The 24,281-nt window shown below is 33.2% G+C and overlaps 5 protein-coding genes across 7 annotated transcripts; 1 reads left to right on the top strand and 4 right to left on the bottom strand.

The window, feature by feature from the left end:
* Nucleotides 1-5,540: 5,540 nt before the first annotated feature.
* Nucleotides 5,541-7,257, bottom strand: LOC108849657 (transcription factor bHLH106). Its single transcript, XM_018623247.2, has 2 exons — nt 6,882-7,257; nt 5,541-6,242 (listed from the first exon to the last, which is right to left on the bottom strand). Exons 1-2 carry the CDS (start codon nt 7,173-7,175, stop codon nt 5,781-5,783), a joined length of 756 nt encoding a protein of 251 aa, XP_018478749.1. The 5' UTR covers nt 7,176-7,257; the 3' UTR covers nt 5,541-5,780.
* A 1,353-nt stretch (nt 7,258-8,610) lies between these two features.
* On the top strand, nt 8,611-10,180 carry LOC108852328 (uncharacterized). Its single transcript, XM_018625825.2, has 3 exons — nt 8,611-9,066; nt 9,135-9,282; nt 9,381-10,180. Exons 1-3 carry the CDS (start codon nt 8,689-8,691, stop codon nt 9,626-9,628), a joined length of 774 nt encoding a protein of 257 aa, XP_018481327.1. The 5' UTR covers nt 8,611-8,688; the 3' UTR covers nt 9,629-10,180.
* Nucleotides 10,181-14,291: 4,111 nt separating this feature from the next.
* LOC108854417 (ABSCISIC ACID-INSENSITIVE 5-like protein 3) lies at nt 14,292-16,238 on the bottom strand. The gene is made up of 4 exons (XM_018627968.2): nt 16,102-16,238; nt 14,823-15,509; nt 14,674-14,745; nt 14,292-14,554 (listed from the first exon to the last, which is right to left on the bottom strand). The coding sequence occupies exons 1-4, from the start codon at nt 16,141-16,143 to the stop codon at nt 14,474-14,476; spliced, it is 882 nt and encodes a 293-aa protein (XP_018483470.1). The 5' UTR covers nt 16,144-16,238; the 3' UTR covers nt 14,292-14,473.
* Nucleotides 15,492-19,188, bottom strand: LOC108854416 (UBP1-associated protein 2B). Of its 3 annotated transcripts, XR_008945132.1 has the most exons (3): nt 17,776-19,188; nt 16,985-17,035; nt 15,492-15,509 (listed from the first exon to the last, which is right to left on the bottom strand). XR_008945132.1 is itself a non-coding variant. In XM_018627965.2 (2 exons), exon 1 carries the CDS (start codon nt 19,107-19,109, stop codon nt 17,784-17,786), a length of 1,326 nt encoding a protein of 441 aa, XP_018483467.1. In that variant the 5' UTR covers nt 19,110-19,187; the 3' UTR covers nt 15,844-17,035; nt 17,776-17,783. The 3 variants fall into 3 exon arrangements, 2 of the variants coding, with proteins under 2 accessions (XP_018483467.1, XP_018483468.1); XM_018627965.2 differs by lacking the exon at nt 15,492-15,509 and having other exon boundaries at nt 15,844-17,035; nt 17,776-19,187; XM_018627966.2 differs by lacking the exons at nt 15,492-15,509; nt 16,985-17,035 and adding an exon at nt 17,065-17,505 and having other exon boundaries at nt 17,776-19,187.
* A 2,807-nt stretch (nt 19,189-21,995) lies between these two features.
* On the bottom strand, nt 21,996-23,847 carry LOC108849346 (uncharacterized methyltransferase At2g41040, chloroplastic). The gene is made up of 7 exons (XM_018622893.2): nt 23,604-23,847; nt 23,403-23,536; nt 23,158-23,298; nt 22,881-22,962; nt 22,494-22,802; nt 22,304-22,408; nt 21,996-22,227 (listed from the first exon to the last, which is right to left on the bottom strand). Exons 1-7 carry the CDS (start codon nt 23,772-23,774, stop codon nt 22,099-22,101), a joined length of 1,071 nt encoding a protein of 356 aa, XP_018478395.1. The 5' UTR covers nt 23,775-23,847; the 3' UTR covers nt 21,996-22,098.
* Nucleotides 23,848-24,281: the final 434 nt, after the last annotated feature.

Raw genomic sequence — 24,281 nt, 5'->3', positions numbered from 1 at the left:
TCGATTCAGTTTTGGTCCAGTCTAGTTGAAAACTGATATTCCCGTGAATTATTTGGAGGTTTGTAAGAAATGTTATAAAGTGATTTGATTATATGAGATAGAATAGAAGAGTTGGTGCCTTTTGACGTACGGCATATAGGCTTAGTTAGAGTAAGAAACGTGGTCTTGTTTGCAACTGAAAGTGTGACAGAGTTGTCATGTCGGAGTCAGTGTCACTATGGACTGCTCTACTCAAATCTAATTTGGGCCTCTCTCTGAAAAACCCCTATGAAGAGGGGTCCAAGTCTCTTTAGATGGGCTTAGATACTCTAATTCTTTGTTCCTTTTTGTTCTATAGACACCTAGACAACGATAGGAACTGTCATAGATGTGCCGACCCAGTTGAGTCGATCAACCATCTTCTCTTTGAATGCCCCCTCAACACTACAAGTCTGGGCCTTATCGGACTATCCGTCCCTTCCGGGTTATTTCCCGAGTACATCGATATACCAAAACATGAATTTTCTGTTTTGGGAAAGAAAAGAAGTGGCTCCGCTGAGACCACAATTCGATACCTTCCCATGAATCTGTTGGTATATTTGAAAGGCAAGGAACGACAAGCTCTTTAATGGGAAAGTCGTTTCTCCAATGGACACTCTACAACATGCAACTCTAGAAGCAGAGTCGTGGAGAAAGGCGAACGAGAAGGAAGTATCAGAGAAGGATCATGATGAACCTACCTTAGCGGCGGTGGTGACAATACTCCGGTCCCCTTGGACACCCCAAATCCCTACTTGCCAAATCGATGTGTCATGGATCGATAATGGTATGGTAAGTGGATTAGGGTGAAGTCTTAAGGACCAAACGGGCTCGGAAATCTTTGGATTGCAGACATGCTACAGAAGCCTATTAGCGCTACATGTGGAAATGGAAGGTCTGCTCTGGGCAATCTCATGCTTGAGAGATATGAGGATTCCCTCGATACAAATCGAGACGGATTGCTCGGACCTTGTAGACATGACCACAAATCCGACGGAGTGGCCTATTTTCTCGGCAGAGATAGAGATCTACCGGAAATTCCAAGAAGACTTCATGGATGTGAGACTTACTCATATTCCTCGAATCCGGAATGCTCGAGCCGATGCACTGGCGAAGGAAGCAAGGAGTAGAGGCCATATCTTTTCTCATATAGATCAGACCCGATCAGACGGAGACACTCTACGGAGAGTCACCCGACCGACCACCACTTGATCTAAATAGATGGACGGACCTAAACAGATGGACGGACGACAAGAAAAAAATGAAGAGTTTGCTATTGGCAATCTGTTTGGTCATTTCATTTATACGATCAATTTTTTTAAGAAAATATTAAGATCCACCCATAACACATAACTGAGAAACGTGTTGTTGACTAGTGATTGTCTAAAGAGTTGAGTTATTGAAGCCTAAAACTATTTTAAAAGAACTGTTGTATATTTTTTTTGTTACTAAACCGTAAATATCATAGAAATGATAAAATATTTTACAAGAAGGTTGTAACTGTTATGTATATTTTTGATTAAATTTTAAGTCCTCAAAAGTTTTGGAGAAACATAAAAACCTATTGTGTACTCTTAGATAAAATAGTCAGGCACAGATAAACGAGTTTTATTGCAGATACAACATAAACATATTGTTAAATAGTTTGATCTTCATAGACGTTAATTACCCAACTGTTTGATATTCTTACCAAATTTTTCTCGAATTGATAATATTTTGATAATTTGATATATGTGTTCATATATTATATATATATATATATATATTGATTGGGACTATTAAACTGAAATTAACTTAATTGTATAAGATGAAATTAAAAGCTTTAGATCAATCATGAAAAGGTGTTAAGATGATTATGCATGTTTATCCCACACACAAAAAACTTGATTATATGTTCACATAATTCAAAGCTCAACACTTGGTTTGATAGAGTGACAAATAGAACAACAAAAACTTGTCACTACAAAAAAAGAAGTGAATTGAATCACTTAAATTGTATCACATAATTAAGTGATTCTATTTCAAATCATTTATCTTTAAGTGAGACAAATAAATATAAATTAGCATCATTTAATAATAAGTGATATTATTATTAATTTATTTTGCATCAATTCAATAAAGTGATGTGTTTTTCGAATTTTGTATCACTTTACAAAAAATGATTCTATGATAAAAAGTTGTATCAGTTAATAAATGATGTATTCATTGTTTTTTGTTGACATCACTTATTATTAAATGATACATAGTTTACTTCGATAAACAATTGATGCTAACTTAAATTACATATAATTATATTTATCTTTGACATCAGCTGAATAAAATGATGTTATTTTAATTTTAACTTGCATCAATTAAAAAATTGAGTTAATATAAAGATAATTTACACCAACAAAAGAGTGAACGTAATTACGTAATATCCCAGAAAAAAATGGAACCACTATCATAACTACTTGAACCAATCTTGTTAAGATAATATATAGAATAAACAACGAAAAAAATAGATCACGATCGTAAAAAAATATTTTGTGTTTAACTCTTTTTTGCTTTTATTTGATTGGCCATGTTCTTATATAACTGTTCACCTCACTAAAACAACGCATTATATGTTCTTTGTCAATAACTATATCTTCATCTTCTTCTTACTCTTCCTCTTACTCTTTCGATTTCTTATATTTTTTATCAGTTTAAAATTTATGGTTCTAACTTATTGGACTCAAAATAAATTTTCAACAAGAACCAAGCACGTATATGAGTCATTATGATGACAATTTTTTTTCCTTAGGAAGGACAATGGAAGTTTATGAAAGGTGTTATTTTCTTCCTTTTTCATTTCTTCAATTTCTTGAGAAAATTATAATCCCTCCGTTCTTTGGGAAGTTTATAGGTCTTCTGTTTATGGTTTACAGATCTTTGGGAATGTCTAGAGGTAAAAATGGATACGACACTGATTTGAAGGCGGAGGAAGTCTTTACTCCAGCAATAAAGATTGAAATATGAATACAAATTACAAAAGAAAAGAAAGAAGAAGAATCTCGATTGAAGAAATTTTCATGGCCAATTCTGTTTATCTATTTTTACATTTCTTTTGTTCTTTATAAATTTATCTTCCTGCTTCTTTCTATTGTTTTTTATTTTCCGTTTGATTGTATTGTCACTGAAAATTATTAATAATAAATATTTATCTTTTTTATAGAAATACTCTATAAACGATAATTATAAAATAATAGCTATAAATAATATAACAATTAAATTTATTTAAAAAAATTATATCAATTTTAATTTATTTATCAATAAATAATATAATTAATTAAGATCAATTATTGTAACCGATGCTAATATAAACATCAATTAAGAAATTGATGTAACTGTTAATATCATTTTTAACAATTGATACATATTAAAATCATCTATAACAACTGATGTGAATATTATTATTATTTGCATCAATTCTTAATAAAATGATGTAAATTATTTGCATCACCACTTTCAGAGTCACTTATTTAAGTGATGCAAAATTCTTTTCCATCATTTATAAGTGATGCCAAAATAAAAAATAAATGATGTTAAACAGTGTTTTTTTGTAGTGTGTGTAGAGATTCCAAATAAATAGTTTATAACTCATTTAACGTAGAAGTTGTTTATAGCATTTGTGTCAACAGAAAACTAATTTATAAAACGGATACAACACTATGCTGATCAGGTTGGTACGTCAGTATTCTAGGGTTTCTAAATTTCTGGTTAACCCCCGAAGTAAGTGAAAAGGTTCCCACATTCGTCAGTGTGACATTTGACCAAGAAAGACAACAAGAACACATAAAAACAAAAACATATTTGACATATATAACTAATTTTTGCATCTTTGTGTCATGTAAATAAATAAAAGTAAAAAACACAAAAGAAATATTAGCTATTCAAAAAGGAAATAGGATGGTCAAAATTGTGTGGTAAGATAAGTGAGGGGGATGCACATGTTCACACAATGAGACATTAACGTGTGAGGTTAATGATTGCCCTTGTCACAATACCCATAAACTCCAAAAGAAAATTTAAAAACTTGAAGGTCTTTTTTCTTATATTGTATTGAGTTGAATACAAATATAACTTTAATGATAAAAATAGTGCCAAAGCTATAAAGGTTTCTATAAAATTATACTTTTTGGTCGAGAGGTTGAGTATAGAGGGGACACCAGCTGCCCCGAAACCATCACGCTCCATGGACAAACTTTCTCCACCTTTTATTCTTCTTCTTCTCTTAGTTTTCTTCATTATTTTATTCGTTTATCAAATTCTCCAAAAAGATTAGAGAAACAATTATAAAAGGGAGAGTGATGAGAAGAGTCGGTCCTTTTTGTCTCATAGAGCCAATGGCCCATCAATTTTTCTTCCTTTTGTCAGTAACCTTTTCTCACGCCTCCCTTCCTTTAATCCCACATTGTCACCCTTCTTTCTCCATATTACATTTTATTACCATTAGGAGATTTCAAACCAAACTATTCTCCAAACTTGTGAGCATTTATTTTCTTGTCATTTAAACACACACATAATAACCATCGTTAAAATTGAGAGAAGAACTTGAAACCTTATTTTCTTGATTCTAAAATGAATCATTTAACCATTAGACCACCATAAATTGGGTTCCATTAATTAGTTTGATTATCGCCTTAGTTAGTTGATTCACAAGTCCTATTTTTTAAACAATAAAAACGTTTAGTTTCTTATCATTGGAATTGTTCAACCACTAGACCACTATTTATATATACAAATGATCAGAAATGTATTAAATAACATTTTATGGGGGCAATATACAAATGTTTGTGTTATGTAAAAATGTTCACGTTATGGGAGATAACATATATATTCCCACGTAGTTTATACATATTTTCTTCTATAAAGACGCACTTCTTTGTTCAAAAAAAAAGACGCACTTCAATAGAGAATGCTATTAGGAAGGCTCATGTTTTATATATTTTCTAGAGGAGTAGAGACGAATTCTAGTGCCAAAAGAACTCGAGAAACTGCTTAAGCACATATATACATGTGTGTGTGTATTATGCCCTACTACTTTATAAAATCGTAGACTAAATATTCGCTAATACTTTATAAATCTCAACTACTTATCAGTAAAGCAGTTCGTTACAATCACATGTATAAAAATAAGTTGGATTATAAATTATTAAAATATAAATACGAAAGAAAATCAGACCCTGCTTATATTCTTCGGACTGAAAAATGTGGTCAAATGTACACATTTAGAAAAACATGAACAAAGAAAGGGAGGGGAGACTAGATTCATTTGGGGACAAAGGTGACATAAGGGTCGCTTCGAAACTCACAGCATACAAACATAGACTTCTATTCACCATGTACTTGTACACATTCACGTATATAGTGTAACATAGATCTAGTTTCTTTTGACTGCACCAATAATATCTGTTACTTTAGATTCTTCTACGTCGACAAATATTCTCGCATATCTCAAAATCCTAGTAGTCCTCACACCAACAACTCAAACAAAATGAAAATAGCATGAAAAATATTCTTTATATATAAATATTTAGATCATCTTTTTCTTCTTCTTGAAAAAGAAAAGAAAAAGATTTAACACACCAAACCTACTTACAACACTTGCTTACACTCTTATAACCAAAACCATAAAACATTATAAAGTAGGAACACTAAAAAAGGCTTTGGTAATTATAACCAAGTTAATTATGATCGATCATACCCTATATGTAAAAGACCTTAAGTGTACTCTCATCATCTCACACCATTATGATGTGATCCAGCGCACGACGACGTTTTGACCGTTCTCCACCACCAGAACTACGTTCCATCAAAGACTTGCTTGACCGCTCGAGCAGCGACTTGAGAGCGTTCTGTAAGAAATGAACAGATTCGACGCCGTGCATCTCTTTGTCGGCAGCTACGACAAGAACACTTCTAGTCCGACCACCAAGAGTTGAAATCTCAGCTCGAAGTGTCTTCATGTGAAGAGACTTAAGAATCTCCATGATGTCAGGCATGAGATCTGATCTGTCGTCACAGCATAAAGATGCTTTGAAGATTATATGACCGTCGTCTGAGTAGTCTCCATAGTGTAGAACGCTAATCTCGTCAGTCTCTGAGGGTAGAAGGGTTTGGTCGGAGTCGGAGATCTCTAGGGTTTGTTGTTTAAGTTCTTTGACTCGTTGAACCACTTTGGCCAGCAGTGTGGCTTTATCGGTCTGAAATGAAAACATGAATTTACAAATGAATATTTTGGATATATATAAAAAACATATTCGAGTTGGGATCAAGAAGGTGTTCATATCATATCATATCAAATAAACTGAAAAAGCTTGACAACTTTCCCAAAAAAGTGATATACTATCATCCCAACGAGATTCTCAAAAAAAAGCCATGAAGCTTTAAGTTTTTTTTTCTTCTCGTCTTCTATATCTTCTCACCCACTTGCATGTTTTGGATATTTTAAATCAACATACGTATATACATTCAAAATCATCGAACATCAAACTTTGTAGAGTTACATATAATGACAACTATATATGAATTGTTAATACATGTGTGTTTTAGTATGAATAACAAATTACACAGAAAAAGGCTCGACTGTTCTAAAAAGATACATATACCAAAGATATCATGAAAATTGTAAAGTATTCATGAGCTAATAACTCAGAATCGAAATGGAACGTATATAAGAAATCTTATAAAGAGGTAATATTTGTGTTGGAGAAGATGCAAACCCTAACACACCCATAAACTATTTTTTGCCTAATTAATAAGATAACGCACGTATATGTATGAAGATGTGTATGGGTTTTATATATATAAAGTGTATTTGTATGAATTAAAATTTAGATTACCTTGGAGTTACAAGAAAGGACGTTACGGAGCTTATTGAGATGAGAATTAATCCTCTCTCTTCTTCTTCGCTCAGCTTCTTTGTGATTCCTCAACGCAGCAAGAGCTCTGTCTTGAGCAACCGTTTCTCCGATGCCGGAGATCGCTAGTGGGTAATAAGATGACGTCGACGAAGACGACCCGCACAAGCTCTGCATAGTCGACATGTAGTCACCTGAAACGGAGAATCCTCCGCCGGAGAGTTCGTTTCCAGTGAGGAACGAATACAACATCTGATCTGAAGTCTCCGGTTGCATCTTTCTCTTCTTCTTTTGCGCCGCCTTGTTTTGTTTTTAATGGAGTTTGTGGAGCTTTCGGTGGGTTCTGTCCTAAAAGATGGATTATATATACGTAAAATGAGAGGGTAGATGGGTACTGTAGATTAATATTTTATTAGTATTAGGGTCTGACTAGTGTAACCGCAGCGGTTGCGGTTGCGGTTGCGGGAGTTTGCGGGTGCGGGTAGTTGCGGTTTTAAGCGTTTTCTAGAGATTTGTACGACTGGTACAGCTGTTAGAAATTGTTGCGTTTGCGGGATTCTTATGACTGGTAAACTACCAAACGCAACATCTGTTAAATAATAATTTAACAATATTTACATTTTAGGTAATTATAAAAATATTAAAATCATAATAATATGATAAATATAAAATTTATATTTATAAAATCATATTATTCAATTTTAAAAATTTATAGAAAATATTTTAGTTTTGAATTTTTATAATATAAATTAAAATATAATATGAATACATTTTACAATTTCTATTATTTCAATTGAAAATTTTTATTGGATATTTTTAGTATTATTTTATTTATTCTGTTATTAAAGAAAAAAAATTATCCTCCCGCAACCGCAAACGCTAGCTGGAACCAGCTTTTGATTTTAAGAGGTTCGGAGCGGTTTGAAGCGATTTGTAGCGTTTTCTGTGATTGTTTCGAAACGCCAACAACCGCTACGAACCGCAAAAGCTGCGTTTGCGGGTGGTAGCGGGAAAACTAGTGACGTTGATATTTAAATAGTGTTCTACAAAAACTAAATTACTTTTTAGAAGAAAAAAATATTGGTGGGGAAAAGGTTGATATCAGAGTTTGGAATATTTGTGAAGGGTACTTAATTAGGTCACTGTTTTGGCACCATATATATCATAATTCACTGACTTTTTTTTTTGGTATTAGAGGTGGCAGAGATCTCCAACTCACTTCTCTTTCTTTATCAATTTTTTTTCTTCTAAAAAAGGAAGTAAATTTCATTCTAATATCTTACTCTAAAATTGATGAATGCTAGATTTTTGTTATAGAATTTAGTTTTAAAATAAATAAAAAACCACTCAAACAAGAAATATGTTTCATATAATATATATGAGATACAGTTTTTCCCTCCTTTTTTGTTGTCTGTTTATTTTTGTTGTATTTTTTTACTCCTAAGATACTGATTAAGATCTTGTAATGAGAATGATTTAGATTTTCTGATATTTTTGAGTTTCAGATGGCATGATAAATAATGTATCAATTTAATGGTGTAAGCAAGAGTTCAGACTTTGCAAATATGATAACAAAGAAGAAGAAGGTAAATCACAAAAAACAAAAAAAACAAAAACAAAAAGAAGCTACGCCATTAACAATGGGCCTTATATGATTTATAAAAACCCAATATAGCCCAATGTTTAAAAGTGTTGGGGGTAAACGATGACCACAAAAAAATGGCGCAAGCAAACAAGAACCATGCAGTAGAGCTAACTGGCTCGAGCTCTGACTTTTGAGATATCATTCATGGCTGTTTCTCCTAAACATCTCCAGCTTCCTTCTTCTTGTACGCTTCTCCCATCTTTTTCATTCATCTCTTCGATACCTTCATCTCCACTCTCTGTTACTACTGCTTCAACTATTCGAGAGTTCGGTTCCATACGCGTCCGTTTCAGCCGAAGATCCATCGTAAGATACAACGAAGACAACGCCGGAGAAGATGAAGAAGACGAGGAGGATGAGAACTGGAGCTTTGAGGAAGCTGTCTCTCTCTTCAACCAGAGAGATTATTACAAAAGCCACGACGCCCTGGAAGCACTCTGGATTCGAGCTGAGGAGCCAGCTCGAACGCTGTTCCATGGGATACTTCAGTGTGCTGTCGGATTCCATCATCTCTTTAACAACGTAAGTCTCCATCTCTCCCTCTCTCTTTCGTCCACATTTTTAATGTTCTGTTTTTTTTTATTGTTTAGAACCATAAAGGAGCGATGATGGAGTTAGGAGAAGGAGTATGTAAGCTAAGGAAGATGAACTTTGAAGACGGACCGTTTCAAGATTTCGAGAGAGATGTCTCTGCCGTTCTTGAATTCGTTTATCAAACTCAGCTCGAACTCGCTGCTTGTAAGTTTTAAGTCCTTAATAGTTTTAACCACTAAACCAATTTTTCAGTTCAAGAAATTAAAGAATTGATTGATTGGTTGATGATATGATGTGTATAGGTTCGGAAGATATGTGTTTGACAATGGATCAATCAGACAGATCATATCAACTGTTAGGTGGTTATGCAGCTGGAGAGAGTATATACACCTTAGAGACTCTGGTTGATTTCAACAATGGCATGTCTGAAACAAGTGTTATACTCTTCTCTCCTTCAAGCTCCTCCTCTGAGCCAACTAGAGTCAAACTCCCAACTCTGGCCGCAACCGATAAGCACCTTATTGCGTTTACAGGCGGCGAGAGTTTCTAAGAGAAATGATCATTAAGGATCTTATTTGCATTCCACAAAACCATGATGCAGAGTGAATAATACAGAAACTAGGTGATCACCCGCACCCTGTGCGGGGCGAACGGAAAAGAAATTATAAATTTTAATTATAGATATTTAAAACATAAAAATGACATATTATATTTGGTATAATTAGGATAAGTAATGTTGTCATACAGATTAATGTAAGGAAAACCAACTTGGGATTAGAGGTTTATTGAATTTTTCAATCAACAAAAAAATTTATTGAAGTATCCGGATAATGATAATTTTATTATGGTTGACAAATGTAATTGTCTTATTATCGAATTTAAATCGTTATATTTCATTAAAATCATACTGATTTTGAAGTACATAAAAGTTGTAAGAAGAATATAAATAAATTGAAGTAAATTTAGTGGATTTATTAGGACTCAAAATTGTAAAAGAGACCCTTTATCGAACCTTAATATCCATTATGACTCAAAATACATATGAGTTTCTTTTGATTTATTTTTTATTTATAAAGAGTGTTTTTACTAAAAAAATATTGATGGGACATGAGATCATGGGCTACGGTTCGGATGTTGGATTCGATCTCTTTTCTCATCACCTGATATATTTAGATATTGCTACAAATTAATGTTGTAAATCCCTAATTGTTCGTCGATTTCTAGATAATTATATAAAGTATTACATGTATAGGGCAAAAATTAAGGAAGTCCACATTAAAAATGATGTTTTTCTTAAATTTAATCGGAAATAATTATATGAATTTCCAAATTTAATGTATGTCACCATTTATGATAATTTCGTAAAACAATTTATTGCACAAAATTAAGAGATTGGAAGAAATTTAATAGGAAATTCCTTTTTGAAATGTATTTTATAATATTTCAAGATTGCTCATAAATTTTTATATACAACATTTTGATTTTACAATATAAAACAGTTTATATTATCTCAAAATAAATGTCATGTATCCCATAAAATACAAAAAATATTAATAAAAATAAAAGTCACATACCAAAGTTTTATAATCATAGTTTCCAATCCCTAAAGAATGGTATGAATCATAAAGAAATTAAATATTATAAAAATATGAATGTATATACATAGTCAAAACTCTATCATTTGTGACTAATATATAAGATTATCCTATTAATTTTGTTTAGGATTATAATTTTAGATTTCAAGATAATAATAGAAAGTATTATAAACATATGGCGAAAATTAAGGAATTACACATTAAAAATGGTTTGTTCTTTAAATTTAGTCGAAAATAATTATATAAATTTTCAAATGAAATGTCTATCACCATTTATGATAATTTTGTAATGAACAGTATTATTGCAAAATTTAAGGGAATGCAAAAAAATTAATATGTAATTCCTTTTTGAATGTAAGCTCATAATGTTTTATATACGACTTTGATTTTACAATATAAAGCAGTTTGTATTGTCCAATCCAAAATAAATATCATGTATCTCATAAACTAAAAAATATTATTCAAAATAAATGTCATGTACTAAAGATTTATAGAAGAACATAATTATGATTCTTGTATATTTTCTAATCTCTTAAAAATGTCATGTATCATTTATTAATCGTAAAGAAGTTAAATATTATAATAATATGAATTGTATATATAGTCAAAACTCTATCAGTTGTGACTATATATATTAGACTATCCTATTAATTTCGTATATGATTATAATCAGAGATTTTCAGATAATTATAGAAAGTATTATATGCATATGGCATAAATTAAGGAAGTCCACATTAAACATTGATATTTGCCTTAAATTTAATCGGAAAGAATTATATAAATTTCCATTTTCAATATATATGTCATCATTTATGATAATTTTGTAATCAAAAAGTATTTTTGCAAAAATTTAGGGATTGCAATAAATTTAATATGGAATTCCTTTTTTAATGTATTTTATAATTTTCAAGATTGCTCATAAATTTTTATATACGACATTTTGATATTATAATATAAAACAATTTATATTGTCTATCTAAAAATGAATGTCATGTATCCCATAAAATACAAAAAATATTCATCAAAATAAATGTCATGCACTAAAGTTTTATAGAAAAACAAAATTATGAATCATTTATATTTTTCAGTCCCTAAAAATATCATTTATAATTTAGAGTCGTAAAGAAATATAATATTATAAAAATATGAATCATATATATAGTCAAAACTCTATCAATTGTGACTATAGATATCATATACTATCATATTAATTTCGTATAACATTATAAAAACCCTATCGGATTTGATATTATCGTCCATATCAATGCACATAACCAATTAATATCAATTAATATGACTAAAACATTATGTTAAGCTACTATTATTTCACAATGGCAAAAAATGTAATAAGTCTAGTAAGAAGAGGAATTTTACACAAAGAGGTTGAGAAGTAATATGGTGTTGCCACATAGGAAATGTCATTCTTGTTAATAACACATGAATATAAGGTTAGTCTCTAAAAGTGCTTCTATTTTAATATATAAGGGATATCAACTATGTGACGAAAATTTGAATATGATTTTTAAACGGAACTTACTATGCATCACGTATCAGCAATGAAATCTTCGGGATCTCTTTTCCATTAACTGAAAACATCTGAATGCGACCCACTTGCACAACATGTCCGATGACATCTATGATAACCAAAATGGATTAGTAAAACAACTATATAACAATACGCTGCTAGTTAAACAATATTTGATACTTCATGAACAGAAAAAATTGAATTACCAATCAGAATATGAGGATTACGCGATCCATCGAAGATATTTTTGAAAGGCACAAATAAAAGACAGCCATTTGTGTTGGGTGTCAACGAAATGTGACAAAGAGTTTTTATAACAAAACAAAAGACAACCATTTACTCACCTGGCTTTCCTTTTATAACAAATGTGACAAAGAGTTTTTATAATTATGGTAACATCAAAACTAAGACTATGCCTCAAATATGAAACATTAAAAGAAATATCGCTAATCATATCAATTAAGCCTCAATTAGGTGGTGATTGAGTTAATACGGAAATAGTTCGATCTGATTAGGGACTGAATCCTAAATCAATCATGCTTTGCGAGATTTCATATTCAGGAAATTCAAGAAATTAATGCAAATAATAATGTACGATCTGATTAGGGACTGAATCATAAATCAATCATAATTATTCCTTGACTGGCATACCAATTTGGGAAATTTTATATTCATGATTTGCGAGATTTCATATTCAATAATGACATTTATTGTATCATTAAATCGTTTTAAATTATGCTTTCATTGTATTATAAAAATACAAAAGTATAAAAATTACGATACACATAAAATATAAAAACAATTCTTCAAAATATATGTTTTCACGAAACGATGGATGTGTATGAAAATATGACATACAACTATTATAAGTATGAGCATTATATTAACAATATATATATATATAAATATATATGTTCTTGGAACAAAAATATATATATATATTCTGCGGTGAAAAAAATATATTTTATGTTAGTATCAGCATTATAACTTCAGTTGAGAAAGAATACATCACCAAAATATAAAAGAAGTATACATAATGTTATTGTCTGTATAAACATAAACTATAAAACATGCATATAAAAGTGCCATTTCCTGCGAGCAATATAACTCTATTTTATAAACATATTTTGTAAACATAAAATATAAAAGAGGCATATAAGAGGTAGTTTATGGTTTAGCATGAACGTAAAGCATTGGACATTAACTATATGCACATCACGTATAGCACATCACGCAAAGCATTGGGTATTAATAACATTTATTCCCTTTTGATTATAACATATGTCCATTACAATGGCATGAGAAGTAAATATTCTAGGTAAGGATGGGCTTTTGAAAAATTGGTGTGAGGTGAAATATGGAGATGCCACATAGGAAATAGCACACATGTAATAAACACATGAGCAAAAGGTTAATTTGATAAGTGGTCTCCTCAAATAATAGTAAGGGGATATAAGTATGAGCATTATATTAACAATATATATATATATATAAATATATATGTTCTTGGAACAAAAATATATATATATATTCTGCGGTGAAAAAAAAAAATATTTTATGTTAGTATCAGCATTATAACTTCAGTTGAGAAAGAATACATCACCAAAATACAAAAGAAGTATACATAATGTTATTGTCTGTATAAACATAAACTATAAAACATGCATATAAAAGTGTCATTTCCTGCGAGCAATATAACTCTATTTTATAAACATATTTTGTAAACATAAAATATAAAAGAGGCATATAAGAGGTAGTTTATGGTTTAGCATGAACGTAAAGCATTGGACATTAACTATATGCACATCACGTATAGCACATCACGCAAAGCATTGGGTATTAATAACATTTATTCCCTTTTGATTATAACATATGTCCATTACAATGGCATGAGAAGTAAATATTCTAGGTAAGGATGGGCTTTTGAAAAATTGATGTGAGATGAAATATGGAGATGCCACATAGGAAATGGCACATATGTAATAAACACATGAGCAAAAGGTTAATTTGATAAGTGATCCTCAAATAATAGTAAGGGGATGATTAGACACTGCATCAGCATAGTGATTACAGATTAGAAACAGAGTTACAAATGTTGTCAAATTCATAATTTCAATACTCAAAACCAGCTGCAAATGGAAATGTAAATTAAAACATTGTTACGAGTCACATATTAAGTATACAATAATATACAAATAACAAAGATGTATCTCTCTCTCTAATATGAACCAACACAGAGAAGAACAAGAAAGACAGAAAAAGAGTTTTGTAAAGATCAGAAAGAAGCAGAGCTTGCTCGCCTGAGCTTCCACTTAGGTTCCGGTGGTGGTTCACTTGGCAGGATCTTCTCCACCTCCTGCCAATAAATCAAACATTCAATATATAAATTAAATAAAAAAACACTTAATCAAATGGTTAACCATTAAAACAGAAACTACAACATAGTAACAAGAAGAGATGGGACTCTTAAATTACCATTAGCCTCCGAAGTTTTTGGTTTTCTTCTTCTAAGCTTGAAACCTTGATCTCTAATTCTTGAGTATAAGCCTGCTAAATTAAAAAAAAACAATATTATTAAACCAACAAAAAAATTAAGAACACATAAGTTCTTCATTCTTTATAACCTGTTTCCTAGCTCGTGAACGTGATGCAGATTCTCTGTTCTTGATCATCCTCTTCTGCTTCCTCTCTACAATCCTCTCCACGAACTCTCCTCCTGATGAAGCCACTCTTTTCCTCCCATGTGCTTGTGGTGGTGTATCAGATAATCCACCCATCACGAAACTCGTCGGAGACACCATTTCTTGCATGTCACAAACCGGATACGGCATAAACCCTTGATGCTGAGGCTGATGTTGATACTGAGCCCATTGCCCATTTGAAGCTACGTTGACAACATTCTGAGGGACCGTCATTGCCTCAGTCACTACACCAGCTTTTAACAGCAAATCCTCAAGTGTGATTTCACCGAATGTAGGCTGCTTGTTAGGATTATTACTACTGCATCCGTTCTTGTCCTGTTGAATGTCTCTCCAAACATCTTCAACTGTCTTTCTGCTGAGACCTCGAGGCAAGGTCAAGCTTCTTTGACGAGTGATCCCTTCCTCTGTTCCTTCTAGTGGCTGAGTAGCTTCAGCAGACCAGACACTCTTGAGAAGCTCGTCAAGGTTCATGCTTCCCAATGGTTTTGAGGAACTTCCAAAGTGGGTTTGAACCTCATGCAGCTTTAAGCTGTAGAGAGAGTTTTGTCTAGGTAATGACTGATGGATAGGCTCTTCAACGTTTCCTCTTAGAGAACCCATGTAAACCACCTTTAGAAAAAGAGAGAAACGAAAACAATGTATATGCAAATTAGAAACCCCTGGTCGATCTAAACACCTAACTAGAGAGGATGTCTAATAAATCAAAGGCAGTGGGGTAGGAAGTTGCATGCAGCATTCAAGATAACTAAGAAAGGAACAAACTGGAGATTAAAGAAGCAGACGAAGAGAAGAAAGAAAGGAACTTGGATTCTCTGTGTGTACAAGTGTCGTGTCTGTGGCAAACCTTTGGTCAGTGAAGAAGGGAGAGATTACAAAACCAAAACACACATTCCCTTCTCTTCTCTCTCCTTAATTTACACACGTGAGAGAATGGGTATAGAGAGAAATAAAAGAACCTTTTTGCATAAGAAAGTAACTGTTACACTAAAACTTGAAACTGTGCCTTAAATGGAATTTTCAATTCAAAGCTACTTTTCAGATTATACCTGAAAAGGAAGAAGCAATAGTCCTCAAGGGAAACGTGATATCAAGTGCTTAGTAAACCTTGTACATTGGGTTTATCTAACAAATATTCAAGGTACTCTTACTTATTATATAATCACGTAAAAGGAGGAAGGGGACAAAGGGAGAGAGGGACCACATGGATGGTTGGTGTGTGAAGAGAATCGGGGATGGTTTGCATGAAGATCCGCGTGTGCTTCCTCTTCGGGATGTTCTCCCACGTGTTTCTGCTTCCCCCTTATCTTTCCTTTCTTTATGTATGACTAGATCCCAAATGCATTTCATCAGTGTAACAAAGATTAGGAGAATCAAGAGTGTGCTCCTTTTGGTGAACTCGATGAGAACATATGATGAACAGTGAATCCTGTTTGATCCTGTCACAGAGAGAAGAACAACACACAGACTCTATCCTTTCTGTGTCTTAACACATATATCCTTTCTGTAGCTAACAGAGATCTCTCAAGAATCAAGTGTTCAATTAGGTTTCATTAGTTAAATACAAATTTTACGAAGTAGTCGTCTAAAGAAAACCTAAAGAGAGAGTGAAACTATCCACTGATTATCATGAATCTCAACTCAACATTGAACTAGTCGTAGATAGCACTTGATTCCACAATTAAATACACAACCCAGTCGTTCAAAGCCTGAAAGCATTTCTGAGTAAAGAAAAGACACATTTCGAATGCGTATAATTCACTATCACACAACAGCTATGCTTATCTTTAAACTAAAAAGACATTCCAGAGCGCCCAAGATGCAACAAAAACACACTAATATACTGCACGTTTCTACTTTCATACTGTTTTCATCGATTCAAATTATATGCCTTTCAAGCAAAGAGGCACTCTAAGGACACCAGATAAACGCTACTTTTATAAGAACCCAAAGCTTGAAGGATGCACTGCAAGGCTTGTTCAAACTTTAAGTAGAGAGCTAAACAAGAAACTTTCACCATTTTTGTCCGTAAAACAAGCAGCATTCAAAATTATTGTCACCGAATTGGGATTGGTAAAAAACTTAACCTGTACGATTTTGTTGGGCATATGAACCATTCAGCCTTCAGTCAAAAACACCTGTGAGAGGAGTCATATTTAAGCAAATATTACATGCCGAAAACAAAATAATACGCATTATACATTCATTTGTACAGTAACAAGTATGCCCAAAATATTAAGTTCATTGGAGAACCAAACAACAAAACCACGAACATATAGGAAACCAATAAAAACTAGCGTCTGATAAAACGAACAAAGGGAAAATACGAATCTAAACCGAGCGAAATAAGTAATGGTAAACACTGTATAACTTTTACAAATGAAATCGTTCACACAAAAGATAAAACGACGACGAAAGTAGGTTATCTGGAATATCTTAAAAAGAGTTGGGAAAATAAAACTTCTTGAAAGGTTTGAAGAGTCATGGCCTTTGTAGAAACCAAAGAGTAACATTTCATCCGAAAACTAAACAACTCCATTTTGCATCAGCTCCTTAATAACTTGAGAAGATTCACCAGGCCAATATTAAAAACACTGTTTATGAATATCTGCACAACGAATTGAGAAAATAAGACGAGAGTTTCACAATTAAATAAAAAAACTGGTGCAAAACCGAATACAACAACAAACTCATGAGTCTGTGAAATCAAAACTGCAAAAAGATTAACTGACAAACATCAGCTGCCAGTTAACTTAATTGAAAATATTGACAAAACATATCAGGACCCCATGTACAAGCTTCAAAAACAAAACTGAAACGAGACAAAATTCAGGTATAGACAGACGCAGAACATCAAAAAGAAGTAGCAGATGTATACCTGAGTGTTTACATGTACTGACCACCATACCCTAAACCATGCTGCCCTCTTCCAGCACCGCCCTGGCCAGGTTGCTGACTCTGATAACCTCCCTGACCAGGAAGCTGAGTCTGATAACCTCCCTGATAACCACCTTGGAAACCGTAACCAGGAAAGACCTCTGGTGTCATATTCGCTTGAGTACCATAGCCACTTGGCATTCCACCTACCGCTCCTGGGCTAGGCGCCCCCAAAGTCCCCAACAACGCCTGTCCAAACGCTTGGTTCATACCCACTCCAGCACCTTGAGACGCCAGCAAAGCCGCCGTGATGGCCTGACCAATTGCTGGGTTTAACCCCTGGTTATTACCATTACCAGCTAAGAAATGCCCATGTCCTCCACTTGCACCGTAACCAGTGTCTTCGTTCCTTTGGTAGCGTGAACGTTGATTATAATTGTTCTGGTGATGCTGATGCTGCTGCTTAACAGGTTTAGGCCCGTCGTTAGCTTTATGGCAATGCAACACATGGCCTTCAAAGCTCTTATGCGGCTCCTCCAACGCCTTCTTAGCACTCTCCGCAGTCTTATACACAAACAAAGTGAAACCTTTAGGTCTCCCAGTAGCTTTATCAAGCCCCAACGGACCTTCTTCCACCTCCCCAAACCTCGAGAAAAACTCAAGCAACCTCTGCGGATCAATCTCCGCGCTCACGTTACTAACATAGATCTTCCTCTGAACATGCTCAGGGTTAAAATGCTGAGAACTCGCCCCCACCACAGTGTTCCCTCCTCCTTGAACAGGTCCCATGGAAGCTAACTGACACGCAGCCATACGAGTCCCTATCTTCTTCTGAGGCTGCTTGAGAGCCCCGCGAGCGCCGGAACGCGACTTGAATAGGATAAACCCGTAGCCTTTGGACTGTCCCGTGACCTTATCGACGACGCATTTGCAATCCTCGATCTCTCCATACTGCTTAAACGCTTTGATTAGCGCGTCCGCTTTGGTGTCCCACGCGAATCCGTGCACGAAGATCTTGCGGTGAACCGGATCCTCGTCCGCAACGATTCGGATCCGATCGGCCACGTCGCGGTGCTTCTCCGCTGCTTCCTTGAGGAGAATCGAGAGCTGTTCCTTCGAAAACGGTTCCAGGAGATCTTCGATCGGCTCTCCGTCGTCTTCCTCAGGGCGTTGATTCTCGTCTCTATCGTCGTCGTTTTCCTTTTTGTTGATCTCTGTGGTGATGATTCCTTCGTCGCCGTTTTCGAATTGGAGCTGCTGCTTCTGCGGGGGTTGCTCCTCTGTGGCGGCGTCGTCGTTGGATTGAGGTTCGAGCTTTCTCTTCCTTTCTGCCATGGCGAATTTGAGTCCTAAAGGAGTCTTAATCGCGAATTGAATTGAAGCTCAGAAGTTATCATTTGTCTTCTGAGAGAGAGAGATAAAGAGAGAGAGAGAGAGAGAGAGAGAGTCCCATTTGAGAATATTGGGCCTGCATTAATGGGACTTTCAGGCCCATATAACATGTAGGTTGAGTTTGGTTAAAAAAAATATCCAAAAAACCACCGGAACCAAGACAAAACATCAAATGCCGGAATGGTTCATATACCTCTATATCCAAAAATGAGATACCAAACCGGAATCAAATTAAATTCAAACAGATATTCGATTATATGAAAATATTGGCTGTATATACATGCAATATAACTAAATACTTTTTTAATTTAAAAATCTATTAAAAGTATTTGAAAGAAAAAATATTACAAAATATTCGAATTACTCGAAAATATCCAGATATTTTTATCTAAAATATCCACGTTATTTTTCTAATATCCAAGAATTTTATCTAAATTATCCTAAAAGTTTTATATCTTACCCAAAATACTTAATATTAAATCTGAAATAACCAAACTAGAACCAGAACCAAATGAAAATCATTTTTTCTGAGTATTTTTCAGTTTAAAGTTTTACTATCCTGACCAAATCCGAAATTACCTAAACCAAATCGAAAACAGAACAACAATTCTAATATATGAAAGTAATTTTGAAATTATATATGATACTGTAGATTATGCGACTTTTTACACATTCCAAAATAAGTTTCCAGTTTCTACTCCTAAATCAAAATAGAAATATTTTTACAATTTTAATAAAACAGAAAATAACATTTCTAATAAATGATTTCTCGTCTAACTTCAAACTAGAAGAAAAATTAAATATTTCACATATTAAAAAAGTATTAAAGATCCAAAGTTTTATCTCACTTAAAAATAATTAAAGTATATTATATGAATTTCAACATAGATTATATATAAAATTTCTACAATATAAAATTATAATTTAATTATAATTTGTCAACCATAAAATAATTCTGACATGTTAAAAACTGGTCAAATAATTTTTCTACTTTTCAAATTGAAATTTATAAACAAATAAGTACATTATTAAAAGCCGGATCAACGGTAGCTATGATAAGTACTTTAAGAAATATGTTCAGATATAATCATATAGTAGGAAAACTCATTTTTGTTTTGAAATCGACAATCATATCATAATTGCATTAAAATAATAAAACTGTTTTATAATAAAAGCACATCATCTTTAATGGTTTCTAATCTATTAATTTAGGGATTATCTACTATTTGAAGTTCTCATTTAAATTTTGGACTCTTTCATAATTGTTGCTAGAATATATGATGTCTCATATACAATGCAACCTACCAACTTAAATTAAACCAAATCTTAACCAACATAGATTAGTTAAACCTAACCAGTAACACTTTTATAATATTTTTGGTTAATCTCTTAATATAATTAGATCTAGGACTGGGCGTTCGGGTACCCATTCGGGTTTCGGTTCAGTCTATTCGGGTTTCGGGTTTTCGGGGTCAAAAATTTCAGTCCCATTCGGATATTTTTAAATTTCGGTTCGGGTTCGGTTCGGATTTTTACGGGTTCGGTTCGGGTTCGGATAACCCATTTAAAATGTTTTTAAATTTTCAAAATTTATTATATACTTTAAATTTTCAAAATCTATAAGAAAGATAATATATTACATATAAATTTTCATAACATATATGCCAAAATACCTTCATTTAACACATAAATTAGTTTTCTTTGAATATTTGGATAAAGAATCAATAGATATTTAACTATTTTGGTGTTTTCAGTATATTTTAGCTATTTTAAACATTTACTTTTGACTATTTGCATATATTTTCCGAGTATTTTGGAAAATTAAAAGGTATCTTATATATTTTTAATATACATTATATATAAAAATAAGGTATATATATTCAAGTATATAAATTTATTTCGGATACATTCGGGTACCCAAAATATTTCGGTTCGGATCGGGTTCGGTTTCGGTTCTTTAAATACCGAAATTTTGAATTCGTTCGGATATTTAATCAATTTTGGTTCGGGTTCGGTGCTACTTTTTTGGATCGGGTTCGGTTCGGTTTTTCGGATTCGGATTTTTTGCCCAGCCCTAATTAGATCATATAAAACTGAATCACTCTTAAATCAACGAGTTCTATATCATTCCAGACATAAGAGAAAAAATATCCGACTCATTTACAACGTAAGCATACAAAGACCGTGTATGCTTATGCTCATTGATCTTCCAAAAACCAAATAATTGTGGCATAGACCAACATAGGTTCATGTTCGTATCACTAACTTTACTTCCATATATTTACTCTTCACCTACATCATATCACAACATACACAGTTATACAAGAACATGATTTTTTTTTGTTCAAACAACCAAATAATGGTGGCATATGGTCAGTAGATTTTTTAAATATGTTTTTATATATTACATTTTACGAGACTATGTGTAAACGTTTTTTTTTTGAAAAAATGCATAACTATGTGTATAAGTTAAAAGGTAAAAGGTGTGACAAGGCAAATTATTATACTAAAAATAAAAGAAGATTAAATACAAACTAATAACAAGTACAACACAAATTATAACACTATTAAATTTTATATATTTTAATAAAATATTATATATATGTCTAATATGTATATATATATAAATGTTACACAAAATATATATAATATTATATATACATATTATATATACCATATATTATTAATTGAAATTTGACAAATCAATTTCCGCCCTTTAGGGCGGGTCCTAATCTAGTTTGTATTATATTATAACAAAAGAAAAACTCATTACCTATAGATTCTGTGCAGGTTTTGCAAGCTAGGGTTTCACTAACTACACTCACATCCTCTGCAAGTTTTATATATCATGTTCCTCTTTATTACTATAAACACTTTTGTTTTTGTGTCTATACAACAAGTTACATGAATAGGTAGCAAAGAGCATATATCTCTATGGCTTCCTAGCAGTAAACATTATAAAAGAATCCTGAACAATATCTTCATAATCTGTGAGACCACATGTTGTACACACATCCTTGATCTCATCCTGCATCAAGTAATTGTAGTTCTGCAGAATCCTCTGCAAAACAATACCATACTAATTATAAACATCCAAACTCTATACAATATGGAATGATTCTTATCATTCTCTTTACCGATTGAAAAGGTCTGATAATCCATGGAGTGGAAGGACTGTATCTTAGAAACGTTGTCCCAACAAAAACACCTCCACTTCTCAGAACACGACATATCTCAGCAATCTTGTAACAGCAACAACAACAAAAAAAAGCATCAAACAACAAGATTCATGATCAAAATTTTATTTTAAAAAAAAAATTTGCTTACAGCATTTGTAGGAGAAGGCCAACAGTGCAATGCTGCACCAGCATGAACAGCATCAACAGAAGCCGAAGGGAAAGGGAGACGAGAGACGTCTGCTCTCACAACAGCTATGTTAGTCGAGCTATCGAAAGTTGCGTCCTTCTTGATGAAATCATTACACTGACGAAGCATGTTTTCAGAGTAGTCTAGAGCAATGACGCCAGAGTATTTGCCAGACTTTGCAAATTTTCTTGAGAATAAACCGCTTCCACAGCTAACGTCCACAAGGACACCACCTTCTGCTTCTTTGAAGTACTCCTCAGCCATCCTAAACTGCAAATTTTTGAATCATATATTATTATTATACATCATGAGATGCAGGAAGAAGAACGAAAAGATGGTTCCATGTACCTCTTCATCTGGACCAGGAAAACCGCTTCGAGCAAAGTTCTGTCTCCAACCTCTTTCGTACAAGAATGATACTAATGGACTCCTAAACAAACAAATAAACAGTGTTCTAAGAATCGGTCTAGAAGGCGAAAACAATTTTTCTAAAAAAATCGGTCTAGCTGTCCGCCTAATCAATAATCTCATATAAAGCATCTAGTTACTTCCTAACAATTTCTTGAAACATTAAGACATAGCCAAGAAAGAAAAAACAGTTGAGATGATCAAAAACCAAATATACCGAAAGAGTTCAGTTGTAATGGGTTTGACTTCATTGAAAGAATCAAAACCAGCAGTGACGGTTAGATCCAAGTATTCATCTTTGCTAGAGTATGTCTTGTTACACTGTCCACACTTGAAACCAGACCTGTAGATTGCTTGTCTGCAAAATTCACAACAACAGAAATAAAACTTTTTTTTTCTATGGAGAAGTCAAGGCAGATTGAAAGAGACAAAACTTTATAATCAGATGAGGTGAGAACTTACAGGTTAATACCTGAAGGTCCTTTCCTCATAAGCGGTTCGTAACAAACAGGACACGCGAACACTTGTGTCTCCTCAACTTTAACACTTTGAGTTTCAGTGTCTTTCTTGTCGGAATTTGGAGTTTCGTTTAGTTCCTGTAAAATATATACTGAGAGGTTCTGTTTTCAATTCGTTAAGAGAGAGAAAGAGAAAGGAGCTTACTGGTTCAAGAGCAACGGCGCGTATGGAGGCAGAAGGGAAACGAGAGCGAACAGAGGAAGAGAATCGGTAAAGACGAGAATGAGAGGTAGAGGAGGAGGAGAGGGAAGAGCGGTTAGGTAAAAAGGACTTGTTGAGAAGAGCAGAAGAAGTTGTTAGTGAAGCCATCGCCATTAGAGAAGCTTTAAGAGAGTCAACGAGCAGAGAGATGCTTCTTTGGGTGTTTAATTTATAACAGAGTAGATTGTGGGTTTCATGTAAACAGAGTTACAGAACTAGGAAAGCAGAAAATGTGTGTTGAGATTCTTTTACGGCGTAATAAAAGGTGACGCATATACTTCTCGTTTTCACCAACCATACAAACGAATAAAAGGACAATGAGTGAGTGTTTGTTATTACAACTCTTGGCTAAATTGGGTCCACATGATACAATCTTTGTGTTTGGAGGCTGTTGAATAGGCGTGCAAATTTTGTTGGAACTGACACCATCGAACCGAATCAAAAAATTTGGTTAGTTCGGTTATAATTTCGATTCGATTCTATTCGGTTTGGTTAGAAATTTTTCTTTACAAAAATCATTTTTCCAATTTGGTTCTATTTGATTCGGTTTTCTGTAAATTATACCCAAATCATACCAAAATTTCATTAACCGAACTAACTGATTTTTAAACCAAATTTACC

The sequence above is a fragment of the Raphanus sativus genome, chromosome 4 (assembly GCF_000801105.2).
Source record: "Raphanus sativus cultivar WK10039 chromosome 4, ASM80110v3, whole genome shotgun sequence".
Lineage (NCBI taxonomy): Eukaryota > Viridiplantae > Streptophyta > Magnoliopsida > Brassicales > Brassicaceae > Raphanus > Raphanus sativus.
The sequence above is the reverse complement of the archived record's forward strand: the minus strand, read 5'-3'. Positions and strand labels throughout refer to the sequence as shown.